At 38.1% G+C, this 13219-nt stretch overlaps 1 protein-coding gene and 1 long non-coding RNA gene across 2 annotated transcripts in view; one reads left to right on the forward strand and one right to left on the reverse strand.

Annotated features, from left to right (window-relative positions):
* Nucleotides 1–7013: 7013 nt before the first annotated feature.
* Nucleotides 7014–13219, forward strand: part of LOC141293907 (uncharacterized) — a 13569-nt gene continuing 7363 nt past the window's right edge. Inside the window, exon 1 of the long non-coding RNA XR_012340840.1 lies at nucleotides 7014–9245. This is a non-coding gene — a long non-coding RNA (uncharacterized lncRNA). The remainder of the gene's footprint in view (nucleotides 9246–13219) is intronic.
* tmem63bb (transmembrane protein 63Bb) overlaps nucleotides 12931–13219 on the reverse strand; it is a 40895-nt gene continuing 40606 nt past the window's right edge. The window contains exon 13 of the mRNA XM_073825977.1: nucleotides 12931–13110. Within this exon, the coding sequence (XP_073682078.1) occupies nucleotides 12931–13110 (180 nt within the window). The remainder of the gene's footprint in view (nucleotides 13111–13219) is intronic.

Here is a 13219-nt window from a genome sequence, read left to right on the forward strand (position 1 = left end):
TTTCTGCATTGATGTCTATTACTGTGTTTGTCCTGGTTGCAACAAACCTTTTAAATTAAGGGAACAGTTATAATGAAAGTACTCAAAAAAAAAAGTTTGTTATTTGAATTTTTTTTTTTTTTTTTTTCATGTTGATTAATTTCAAATATGTGTCACAAAAAGAGGATGGACCGCTGATTGATTCAAACTCGTGACTTCGATTATTCATTTCAAGCTATTTGCTAAAAAAACAATGTTTTAAAAGAGCCCTTAATTTTTGAATGAATGCAAAACGAATCATTTGATTCTGATTTGAAGTTCGGAGCAGGTTTACAAATAATTTAATTCAGATCAAAAGTTCGGAGCACGTTTGCAGATCTTTTGACTCTGATCGGAATTTCGGAGCGGGAATCGCCAATCATTGATTCAGATCAGTAGTTCAGAAATCGGACCTTCAGAGCGCATATTGTAAATCATTTGATTTAGATCAACATTTCAGAGCGGGTTCACGAATCATTTGATTCAGATCGGAATTTCAGAGCGGGAATCGCGAATCATTTGATTCAAATCGGTGGTTCAGAGATCGGAACTTTAGAGCTCATATTGTAAATCATTTGATTTAGATCAACTTTTCAGAGCGGGTTCGAGAATCATTTGATTCAGATCGGAATTTCAGAGCGGGAATCGCGAATCATTTGATTCAAATCGGTGGTTCAGAGATCAGAACTTTAGAGCTCATATTGTGAATCATTTGATTTAGATCAACTTTTCAGAGCGGGTTCGAGAATCATTTGATTCAGATCGGAATTTCAGAGCGGGAATCGCGAATCATTTGATTCAAATCGGTGGTTCAGAGATCAGAACTTTAGAGCTCATATTGTAAATCATTTGATTTAGATCAACTTTTCAGAGCGGGTTCGAGAATCATTTGATTCAGATCGGAATTTCAGAGCGGGAATCGCGAATCATTTGATTCAAATCGGTGGTTCAGAGATCAGAACTTTAGAGCTCATATTGTGAATCATTTGATTTAGATCAACTTTTCAGAGCGGGTTCGAGAATCATTTGATTCAGATCAGAATTTCAGAGCGGGAATCGCGAATCATTTGATTCAAATCGGTGGTTCAGAGATTGGAACTTTAGAGCTCATATTGTGAATCATTTGATTTAGATCAACTTTTCAGAGCGGGTTCGAGAATCATTTGATTCAGATAGGAAGTTCGAAGCGGGTTTGCAAATCAGTCTTGGCCCCTTTACAGCTTCACATGATGTTCTTGTAGGGGTGAGCGGGGCACAACCTAATGCGGGGTTAATTGTAACACACGTGGTTCAAATATTTCCACACATGCTAGCCAAACCAAATTTACGGTATTTACTAGTTGCCATAGCAACACTATGCAGAGAAAAAAGAGCGCCAAAATTCAAAAGCATTTTGAAGATATCGCTGAATATTTATTTTACCATAGTAAAAGTACATTTCTGGCTGAAGTAAACTTTTTATTTCAGTTTTTAGTATTCATTCAAAATTAGACAAAACTGCTATTATTTTAATCTCCAATTTGTTATTTATCAGTTTAGATAGTTTATTAATGCTTGACAAACCAGCAGAAGACACTAACCTGTTTTAAACTCCAGTCGCACAGATGGGGAACGTTGTAACACTGTGTGACAATATGCCCCGCTGTTATTAAACTCTGCTATTCTATGACATTAGCGATGCAATTTACACTATTGACTTCTAAGGATTTTGATAAGAAACCACAAGAAACAGGTGAATAAAGGCTGACAATCAATGTTTAATGTTCAGAAATTATTATTTCAAGAAATGTAAAGCACTTTGGCTGGTTTATGTGTGTGGTGTTCTATGAGAGCTGTGTTTGGAGGAGTGGAGTGTTATTTCTGAATGTCTATGTGTGTTTCATTTATTTGTCCACATTGTTTTGAACTACTGTACTGTACAGCTGTGTGTTGCGATCAGGGCCGTTCAAAGCATTGTTGCGATGTGTTCATTGTCAAACTCCAAAATTAGATTATTTTTATTTTTTTTAAAAACTTCATTATTTTAAAAAGTTAACACATGTATTTTACTGACAAAATATTTTAGTTTTTTGTGATTATTTTTTTTCGTTCGATCAGATAACATTTTAAGCTGTCATATGGTCGTGTTACAACGTACCCCTCAGATGTTAAAATGTACCCCACCTACGGGGCATGTTGTCACGTTTGACTTCCTTTCTTTTGAGGTAAATAACGAAAAACGTATACACTGTAAATATGAAACAAAGCGATATATTTGTACTAGACACGTGTGAAAATAATGTGGATAAAAATTGTACTCTGAACCCCAAGTGGATTTACATAAACCGCGAAATTCAAAAAGTGTTAGGTTGTGCCCCGCTCTCCCCTAAGAGTTAATCTGGAGATTTGACTAGTTTAGATAACGTCTAAATGAACAGGTTTTATTCAAGTCTAAACAAATATTTATCATTGACACAACATAAATACATAATTTATACCAGCAAAACTAAATTGTGTACGTTAAATAAGGTAGAAAATGCGGTAACAACCAGGTTTTTACAGTGTACTTGAGGCCAAAAAACAAACCAGTGAGGAAAACAAAATTGTTCAATGATGCCGTTCCTCAAACACCTGCACATAAAAAAAAAAAAAATTGTGAGCAGAGTTTGCAGTCAGAATATGTCTTTTCAAGTGTAATTAATACAGATTTAACACACTGTAACTCACCTTGAGATTTATTCTGAGTATCTTTTGAAGATTAGAAGCCATTATTTAATCCTCAAAAGCACTTTGTGTAGCTGTCTGGTACTTTGTAAAGATGACTGTCTCCTGAATGACTGATATGAACCTGTTCATTCAAACTCAGATGTTGAGTAATGATTGAGGGGATCTGATTGAATATGGTAGTTGCAGTGGTGTGTTTCATTAGTCTGCATTTGCTGTCTGAGGTTGAAACCAAATGTTGTGATGTCACAACGAAACGACGTTCAGGCGGTCTGACTGAAAACCAGAAGACAGACACAGGGGAAGTTGTGGTGAAACTGCACAACTCACAAGCAGAAACGTATCAGTGTCAATATTACTAATAGAAAACTCCTATACTCAACTTATAGAGAGTCGCCATGTTGTAGTTATTGTCATTCGACCTGCCCGCGTCAGTTGTCTCCATTCACAAATCCTCTCCCACCTACTTTAGAAATAGTCGTCTAAGTAGTAACTCCAGTGCTCAAACTATTTCAAATATAGTGAATTAAGCTACACTGTAAACAAAATCTGTAGAAATTACAGTATTACTGGCAGCTGGTTGCCAGTAACTTACTGTAGATTTTAATTTATGCTATTTACTGGCAACAGTTTGTTCAAAGTTAATTGAACATTAAACATTAACAAGTCTTTATCTTTACAGAATAAAACTAAAATAACAGCCTCATGCAAAGCATTCTGGGAACCAAAATCTGAAGGAAAAAAACAGAAAAAGGTTGATGAAGGTTTCTGGTTCCCAGAATGCTTTGCAGTAGGTTGTTATTTTATAGTTTTATTCTGTAAAGACAAAGACTTGTTAATGTTTAATGTTCATTTAACATTGAACAAACTGTTGCCAGTAAATAACATAAATTAAAAATCTACAGTAAGTTACTGGCAACCAGCTGCAGAACTACAGCAAATTTTTTACAGTGTACAAAATCGACAATAAAGCAATGTTTCTATCTTACATGCATTTTGAGCTGCAGCTCGTCATATTAATGGAGTGTTTTACTGGTTCGCAGTAAACCGGTTACCTCACCTGAATATGTTCGTACATTTATGATGGATGTCTTCAAGGTGGAAAGCAATTTGAAAAGGAAATATGAGCCTGTTTTTTTAATAAACATAATACTTTTTCTCTTATTTCAATTAATCATGAAAACTAGCAAGCTATGTCATGTAAACATGGCTGAAGGCGCAAAAAGAGGATGGACCGCTCCGATTGATTCAAACTCGTGACTGACTTCGTTCATTCATTTCAAGCTGTTCGCTAAAAAAACAACATTTTAAAATAGCCATTCATTTTTGAACTTCGACTGTAACGATTTTAAAAAAGCACATAGTGATGGGTAAAATGGAGCTGCTCCAAATCCTGTCAGTTGCTTAGCAAAATGATTCACTGTTTCGAAGTGCTCGAATCGCGAAACGAATCATTTGATTCAGACCAGAGCGGGATCGGGTTTGTGATTCATTTGTTTCAGATCGGAAGTTCGTGAATCATTTGATTCAGATTGGATGTTTGGAGCGGGGTTCGCGAATTATTTGATTCAGATCGGAAGTTTGGATCGGATTCGTGAATCATTTGTTTCAGATCGGAAGTTCAGAGCGGTTTCAGGAGTCATTTGATTCATATCGGAAGTTCTGAGCAGGTTTGCAAATCTTTCCATTATGATCGGATGTTTGGAGCAGGTACGTGAATTTTTTTTTATTCAGATTGTAAATTCGGATCGGGATTGCAAATCATTTGTTTCAGATAGGAAGTTCAGACCGGGTTCGCGAATCATTTGATTCAGATAGGAAGTTCGGAACGGGTTTGCGAATCATTTGATTCAGATAGGAAGTTCGGAGTGGGTTCGCGAATCATTTGATTCAGATCGGAAGTTCGGAGCGGGTTCGCGAATCATTTGATTCAGATCGGAACTTCAAAGCGCATGTCACGAATCATTTGATTCAGATCGGAAGTTCGGAGCGGGTTCACGAATCATTTGATTCAGATCGGAAGTTCGGAGTGGGTTCGCGAATCATTTCATTCAGATCGGAAGTTCGGAGTGGGTTCGCGAATCATTTGATTCAGATCGGAAGTTCGGAGTGGGTTCGCGAATCATTTCATTCAGATCGGAAGTTCGGAGTGGGTTCGCGAATCATTTGATTCAGATCGGAAGTTCGGAGCAGGTTTGCGAATCATTTGATTCAGATAGGAAGTTCGGAGCAGGTTCACGAATCATTTGATTCAGATATGACATTTGGAGCGGGCTTGCGAATCATTTGATTCAGATCGGAAGTTCAGAGCGGTTTCTCGCGAATCATTTAATTCAGAACGGAAGTTCGGAGTGGGTTCGCGAATCATTTGATTCAGATCGGAACTTCAAAGCGCATGTCGCGAATCATTTGATTCAGATCGGAACTTCAAAGCGCATGTCGCGAATCATTTGATTCAGATCGGAAGTTCGGAGTGGGTTCGCGAATCATTTGATTCAGATATGACATTTGGAGCAGGTTCACAAATCATTTAATTCAGAACGGAAGTTCGGAGTGGGTTCGCGAATCATTTGATTCAGATCAGAAGTTCAGAGCGGTTTCTCGCGAATCATTTAATTCAGAACGGAAGTTCGGAGTGGGTTCGCGAATCATTTGATTCAGATCGGAAGTTCAGAGCGGTTTCTCGCGAATCATTTAATTCAGAACGGAAGTTCGGAGTGGGTTCGCGAATCATTTGATTCAGATCGGAACTTCAAAGCGCATGTCGCGAATCATTTGATTCAGATCGGAACTTCAAAGCGCATGTCGCGAATCATTTGATTCAGATCGGAAGTTCGGAGTGGGTTCGCGAATCATTTGATTCAGATATGACATTTGGAGCAGGTTCACAAATCATTTAATTCAGAACGGAAGTTCGGAGTGGGTTCGCGAATCATTTGATTCAGATCAGAAGTTCGGAGCAGGTTCACAAATCATTTGATTCAGATATGACATTTGGAGCAGGTTCACGAATCATTTAATTCAGAACGGAAGTTCGGAGTGGGTTCGCGAATCATTTGATTCAGATCAGAAGTTCGGAGCAGGTTCACAAATCATTTGATTCAGATATGACATTTGGAGCAGGTTCACGAATCATTTAATTCAGAACGGAAGTTCGGAGTGGGTTCGTGAATCATTTAATTCAGATCGGAAGTTCGGAGTGGGTTCGCGAATCATTTAATTCAGATCGGAAGTTCGGAGTGGGTTCGTGAATCATTTAATTCAGATCGGAAGTTCGGAGTGGGTTCACGAATCATTTGATTCAGATCGGAAGTTCGGAGCGGGTTCGCGAATCATTTGATTCAGATCGGAAGTTCGGAGCGGGTTCACGAATCATTTGATTCAGATATGACATTTGGAGTGGGCTCGCGAATCATTTGATTCAGATCAGAAGTTCAGAGCGGTTTCGCAAATCATTTAATTCAGAACGGAAGTTCGGAGCGGGTTCCCTAATCATTTGATTGATTGGAACACGTGTCGGAAGAGCGAGTTTGCGAATCATTTGATTCAGATCAGAACTTCAAGCACGTATTGTGAATTGTTTGATTTAGATCGGAAGTTCGGAGCCGGTTCGCAAATCATTTGATTCAAATTAAACTTAAGATCAGTTTGCAAATCATTTGATTCCGATTGGAATTTCAAAGCATGTGTCGCGAATCAATTGATTCAGATGTTAACTTTGGAGTGGGTTGACGAATCATTTAATTTAAATTGGAACTTCAAAAGCAGGTATTTTCAATCACTTTAAGAAAATCACGTGACTCCAGTACTCCGAACCACAGATTCAAAGCAAATGATTCACAAAGGTTTCGAAGCTTCTTTAAGCAGTGCTTTGAAAGCTCTCATCACTAACCAAACCTGACGTTTGGAGGTGAAACGGATCTTGTAAGGTAAAACCATAGACTATAAAGGGTAAAACACATACATACATTTACTCTAATATAACTATAAAATAAAATTGAATATTTATCCTTTATCCTTACGTATGTAAATGAGCGCATATTTAATCAGACAATGCATAATTAGCCTATTTACACAACATTTAGGAAAACATAATACAAAACTGTGTTAATATGATATGATATGATTAATCAACTTGGGAAAGCATGGTGAAATTGCACCATTCACCTGAAGTAATGTACCTCGAATACTGTATATATATAAACTACCTGCTCCAATAAAATTTTAGAGGTTATTTGTGAGGCTGCAGCGCCCTCTAGTGACCAAAAACAACAACAGATCAAATGCACAGAATGAATACCAACTTTTATTGATCAAGAAACTGAAGATGACAAATGCTTCACCATAAGGACGACCTTGGGACAGAAAAAATGTCAAAACAAATCACACACAGGTTCTAGAGCAGTCCGTCTACGTCTCCTACAGTGATGCAGACTAGAGCAACAGAAACTGGTTTAAGTTGACATTTTGTTAAAGTTTCGACCCCTTTCAGAGATTCATTCTTGCATAACGCACAGCTCGCATTCCCCTGCGCAAAATTGCATCTCCAGTGTTTTCGTTCTAAAAGACACGGCGCACTGCGTAACTTAAATGGTTAGCTTATAAAACAAAATGAAAAATCATGATATATTAAAAACCCATTGAGCAACAGCTAGCTTAAACAAATCTTTAATACATTACTGGTATCAAATACTTCGACAGGCTGGACATTTGCATCTCCAAACAGTTTCTTGTACAAGTTTTTACAAAAATACCCGCACCGCTCTTTACTTCACTGCCAAATGCTGAAGAGACTTCACTTCATTAACTCAATAAGAAGCGGGTGAGGGGGCCCTAAAAACAGGACAGAACCAGAAATGACCTTCCTTTGGATATACAAAGCGTGCTTTTCAATATCTTGTGCTCACGTTCATATTCACGTTCATCACAGAATATTCACACACACACACCAATCATCATCGATGATCTCCAAGACACAAATTGTCGTCAGTATCTCCAGCTTGTAGCTACATCCTCTGAACCAAACTACGCACAAAGCTACAGCTTTCATAGGTTACCATTTGTGTCTTCATCGACAAGAAACGTGAAATCCCGAAGGAAAACAAGTAAAAATGACAGATGACGAACAAGGAAAACACACAGATGTAAACATTTTTATCGTTTGGAAAATAAAAGAACACCTGAGGCTGTTCGATTTCATTTCTCAAGTCACTTTGTGCCAGTTATTTGCTGAATCAATCTAGTATATTGCGTGTTCATGAGCCAAACCAGTAACAGATCGTCCTTAGATTCATCCAGTCTCCAGTTATTAACTTTTTTAGGATACAGTAACAGAAACGAAACAAAAAATTAAAACCATCAGTGCAAAACTCACAGCAAACAGACATCAGACAATATCTGCCATCAGCTTATGAACATCATTTTCACACGATGTAACACTTTCAGGAGTGTCGCTCTGATCTTTTTTGGGTCACAAAACTACTGCAAATGTAATTTTAGGCTGATAATTGAAAGAAAACAATCCAGCACATCAATCTAGAGGAATTATGTGCAGCAGCAGGTATGAAAACATGAAATACTGGAATAATAATACTAATTACGGACCTTCACTAAAGAACAAATTCATTCGTGAAACAGAATCTTTCACTTGTTTGTTAGATTTACACTCAATTTATTTTGCTTGTGTACTAATGTACTGCAAAATGTTATTGACATGCGTGTTTAATCACTTAAAGGTCAGTTTTCTGCAAGAAAACAAATGGGTTTCTGTTTTATGTTGACAATATGCCACTTTAAAACATGATTGGCTCCTGTAAACAGCCTATAGAAACCTTTCAGTCTGGGATTTCCTGCGATTAATTAAGGAATCGTTCACCCAATTTGCTTAGATTCTACTCAGGTCGTCCAAGATGAGTTTTTTCTTCATCAGATTTGGAGAAATGTAGCATTGCGTCACTTGCTCACCAATGGATCCTCTGGAGTGAATGGGTGCCGTCAGAATGAGAGTCCAAACAGCTGATAAAAACATCTCAATAATCCACACCACTCCAGTCCATCAGTTAACATCTTGTGAAGCCAAAAAACGTGTTTATAGGGAAAAAAAACACATCATGAAGACATTTTAACTAAAAATACGAGTCCACAATCCATAATAACGCTTCCTCCTGTTGTCTCTCACATCAAAATCTACCCACAAATCTGTTTAGTAGCTGTTTTTGGACTGTTTTGGCTTGCAAACGATGAAATCTGTGCAGATTTCTCTCCTGATTCAGACCACACCACTTTTTCACTGGAAGAAGCGATATTGTGGATTATGGACTTATGGATATTTTGGCAATGGTTTCAAGTTAAAAACATCTTAATGATAGACTATTTTCTTACAAACACACATCTTTACATCTTTTCTCTTCTCAGATGTTAACTGATGGACTGGAGTGGTGTGGATTATTGTGATGTTTTGATCAGCTGTTTGGACTCTCATTCTGACGGCACCCATTCGCTCCAGAGGATCCATCGGTGAGCAAGTAATGCAACGCTGCATTTCTCCAAATCTGATGAAGAAACAAACTCATCTACATCTTGAATGTTGTGAGAATGACTAAATCGGCAGCACATTTGCAACCTTTTCTTTAAGATGGATCAAATGGAGAACGGTTGCAATAAACCTTCAAGTTAAACATGATATTTCTTCACTTCATTAAGGGTTATCTCACCTTAGGGTTATTTGCAACCGGATCAGATCTCTAGTGAGTCTTTAATAGTGGTTTTTCAATATAAGCCTATATTATTTTCCTGATGTAGCTCACTAAAACCTCTCTCTCAGTGATTTCCATCAGTTTTTGATGGATTTATTAAGGAATTGTTCACCCAATTTGCTTAGAATCTACTCAGGTCATCCAAGATGAGTTTGTTTCTTCATCAGATTTGGAGAAATGTAGCATTGCATCACATGCTCACCAATGGATCCTCTGGAGTGAATGGGTGCCGTCAGAATGAGAGTCCAAACAGCTGATAAAAACATCACAATAATCCACAAGTAATCCACACCACTCCAGTCCATCAGTTAACATCTTGTGAAGCCAAAAGCTGTGTGTTTATAAGAAACAAATCCATTATTAAAACACTTTTAACTAAAATACAAATGCTTCCTCTAGTGAAAAAGTCAAAATCTACCCACAAATCTGTTTAGAGCCATTTCAGACTGTTTTTGGCTTGTGAACTGTGCTTGACCTGTGCAGATTTCTTGCCTGATTCAGACCAAACCACTTTTTCAATGCAGGAAGTGTTATTATGGATTATGGACTGGTATTTTAGTTAAAAATGTCTTAATAATGGATTTCTTTCTTACGAACATGCAGCTTTTGGCTTTTCAGGATGTTAACTGATGGACTGGAGTGGTGTGGATTACTTTGTGATTATTGTGATGTTTTTATCAGCTGTTTGGACTCTCATTCTGACGGCACCCATTCACTCCAGATGATCCATCGGTAAGCAAGTGATGCAATGCTCAATTTCTCAATCTCAACTACATCTTTTTTTTTAATAATTTTTCTTTAAGATGGATCTAATGAAGACCGGTTACAAGTTAAACATGATATTTCTTCACTTCATTAAGGGTTATCTCAACTTAGGGTTTGTTGCAACCAGATCAGATCTCTAGTGAGTCTTCAATAGTGGTTTTTCAATATTAGCCTATATTATTTTCCTCATCTAGCTCACTAAAACAGAAGCAGTGTTGTTTGTTACTCCTGTGTATCGTCAGTGACGGCTACATTTCTCATAATATTAGTACTTGGATTAGACTGATCTCAACCCGGTTTAACTACACAACTAGAAAAAAAACTAACTCAGTAGTTCATAATTAAACGCATTTCCCACGCCAGATCTTGTACAAAAGCAGGCACCAAACAAGAGCCTGTTTTTCACTAGCCATCCTCATTCACACTATTCCAGACCAACAGGATGTGGTTTCTAACATCTAAAATGGCAGTTTACCAATCAAATGCATTTGGTTAGAGTTTAAAGTAGGTTCACCCAAAAGTGAAAATTAACCTATTATTTACTCACCCTCCAAGCATCCTAAGTGTATACGACTTCCGTATGTTCAGACAAATCCAGAGTTATAGTAAAATTTATCCTGGCATTTCCAAGCTTTAGAATGGCATAGATGGGTGTTTCTCTTCATCAGTTCAAAACAAGTCCAATAAAGTGCATCCACCCAGAATAAAAAGTGTCTCACATGGCTAAAAAGGGGGCCTCCAGTGGCGAATCAATGCATTTTGGTAAGAAAAAAAATAAATTTTTAAAACATCATAATCACTTATAATACAAGATTTGTAAAGAAAAATGTCAGAGGATTTCAATATAGACTGGTTTTCCTTTGCTTCCTTTGCTCCTGTGAACAAACACTGGTTTTCATGAGACGCACAGGCGCATTATGTTTTAAATATGGCTATTTTTCTAACAAAAAATGCATTGATTCGCTACAGGAGGCCTTTATGCACCTCTACTTTTTATTATGGATAGATGCACTTTATTGGACTTGTTTTGGACTGATGAAGAAAACACCCACCCATATCATTCCAAAGCTTGGAAATGGATCATTTTTAAAGGAGTAGTTCACTTTCAGTACAAAACAATTTTACAGATAATGTTCTCACCCCCTTCTCATCAAAGTCTTTCTTCGTTCAGTGGTAAAGAAATTATGTTTTTTGGGTAAAAAGTCCATATAATGGACTTCTATGGTGCCCCCGAGTTTGATCTTCCAAAATGCAGCTTCAAAGGGCTCTAAATTGATCACAGATGAAGAAAGAAGGGTTTTATTTAGCAAAATGATGGGTTATTTCCTAAAAAAAAAAAAAAAAAAAAAAAAAAAATGTATATACTTTTTAACCTCAGATGCTCATCTTGTCTAGCTCCGCAAGACGAGCGTTTAAGATTAAACAAAATATATAAGTTGTAAATGTTTTTAGAAACTAACAGATCGTTTTGCTAGATAAGACCCTTCCTCCTCGGCTGGGATCATTTGAAGCTCCATTTAAACTGCATTTTGAAAGTTCAAACTCGGGGGCACCATAGAAGTCCATTATATGTAGAGAAATCCTGAAATGTTTTCCTCAAAAACCACCATTTCTTTACGACTGCAGAAAGAAAGACATGAACATCTTGGATGACACAAGTGGGTGAGTGCATTATCTGTAAATTTGTGCTCTGAAAGTGAACTACTACTTTAATATAACTCCAATTTGATCCAAAAAAAAAAGAAAAGGAAGAAAGAAAGTCATATACATCTAGGACGCCTGGAGGGTGAGTAAATAATGGGCCAAGTTTCATTTTTGGGTCAACTCTTTAACCACGAATCTTCTCAAACGTCCCGAATAGCAGATTCTCTCCATCGCTAGTCCGTAAGGTCACGTTATAAACGGCGAGCGGTTTCTACTGCGCTACGAGGACGAAAACGAGGACGTTAGTATTCCGTTGCAGGCATACAAACACATCCGTTAAAGGCAAAAATAGCATTAAAAATACCAAAACAAAAAATAATATGGGTCATTCAGGTGACGACACAAACACACGGCAAGTCTGTGGATATACTGTACATTGGGGACAAGTTCGGATTAGAGCGCAATAATTCAAGAATGCCATTGTTGTAGTCGTTTCAATGGCGGCGACAGGAGTGTCAAGTCTTGTTTTTCTGGCTGAATACTGTACAGTGAACGCAGTTTGTTCAGACTAAAACGGCAAATCTCAAGCTGAATTCTGACGAAATGCTCTCGCTTTTGCACGTTTCCTTTGGAAAGCCAGATGTTTGCTAGAGGCAAAGAACAAGAGAAAGCGAGCGTCGACAAGGGAATGCTATCGCTGTTAAGGCGAAACCATAAGAGAAAGAGCGCAACTTTTTCAATATCAGGACGTTTTCTCATCCGTTTCCTGAGATCGAAACAAACTAGGAATTCTGCGAAAAGGGAAATCCTGGAAAGTCTCGCAATCGACATGATTTCAATTCCAGTCGGCGGGGCGTTCATGCACGGGTGCGAAATGGTTTTTAAGCGTTGGAGCGTGTGCTTATGTACAGTCTGAGTGTTTTGGCAGACGTGGGTTTCTAAGGTGCTGATGTTTTTTCGAGCCAACAAACATCCTGTAAATTCTTTTCACAGCGTTCAACAGGGACGAAACGGTCTTTCATCCTCTCTGGCGTCCCGGCTGTGGTTACTGGTGGACCTCGTTGGCGATGAGACTGTCCTCTCCGGACTGGAAGTCGGCCTCGTTCAGGCTGTTCCCGGCGTTTATCATTTCCTCGTCCTGCGAGGACCCCTGACCGTCGTCGCTGCCCGCTCCGGTCTCATCCGAGTTTGGGTCCTGCAGGACCTGGGCGATGTACATCTGCTGCTGAAAACAGACACGCAAGAAGAGTGAGTCATCGGTCATAAAAAGAGCCGTTTCTTTAAACATGTATGAAATGGAAAAGAGGGCTGGCTTTGATTGTTTGGTTTGATTT

This window comes from Garra rufa, chromosome 20 (genome assembly GCF_049309525.1).
Source record: "Garra rufa chromosome 20, GarRuf1.0, whole genome shotgun sequence".
Classification (NCBI taxonomy): Eukaryota; Metazoa; Chordata; class Actinopteri; order Cypriniformes; family Cyprinidae; genus Garra; species Garra rufa.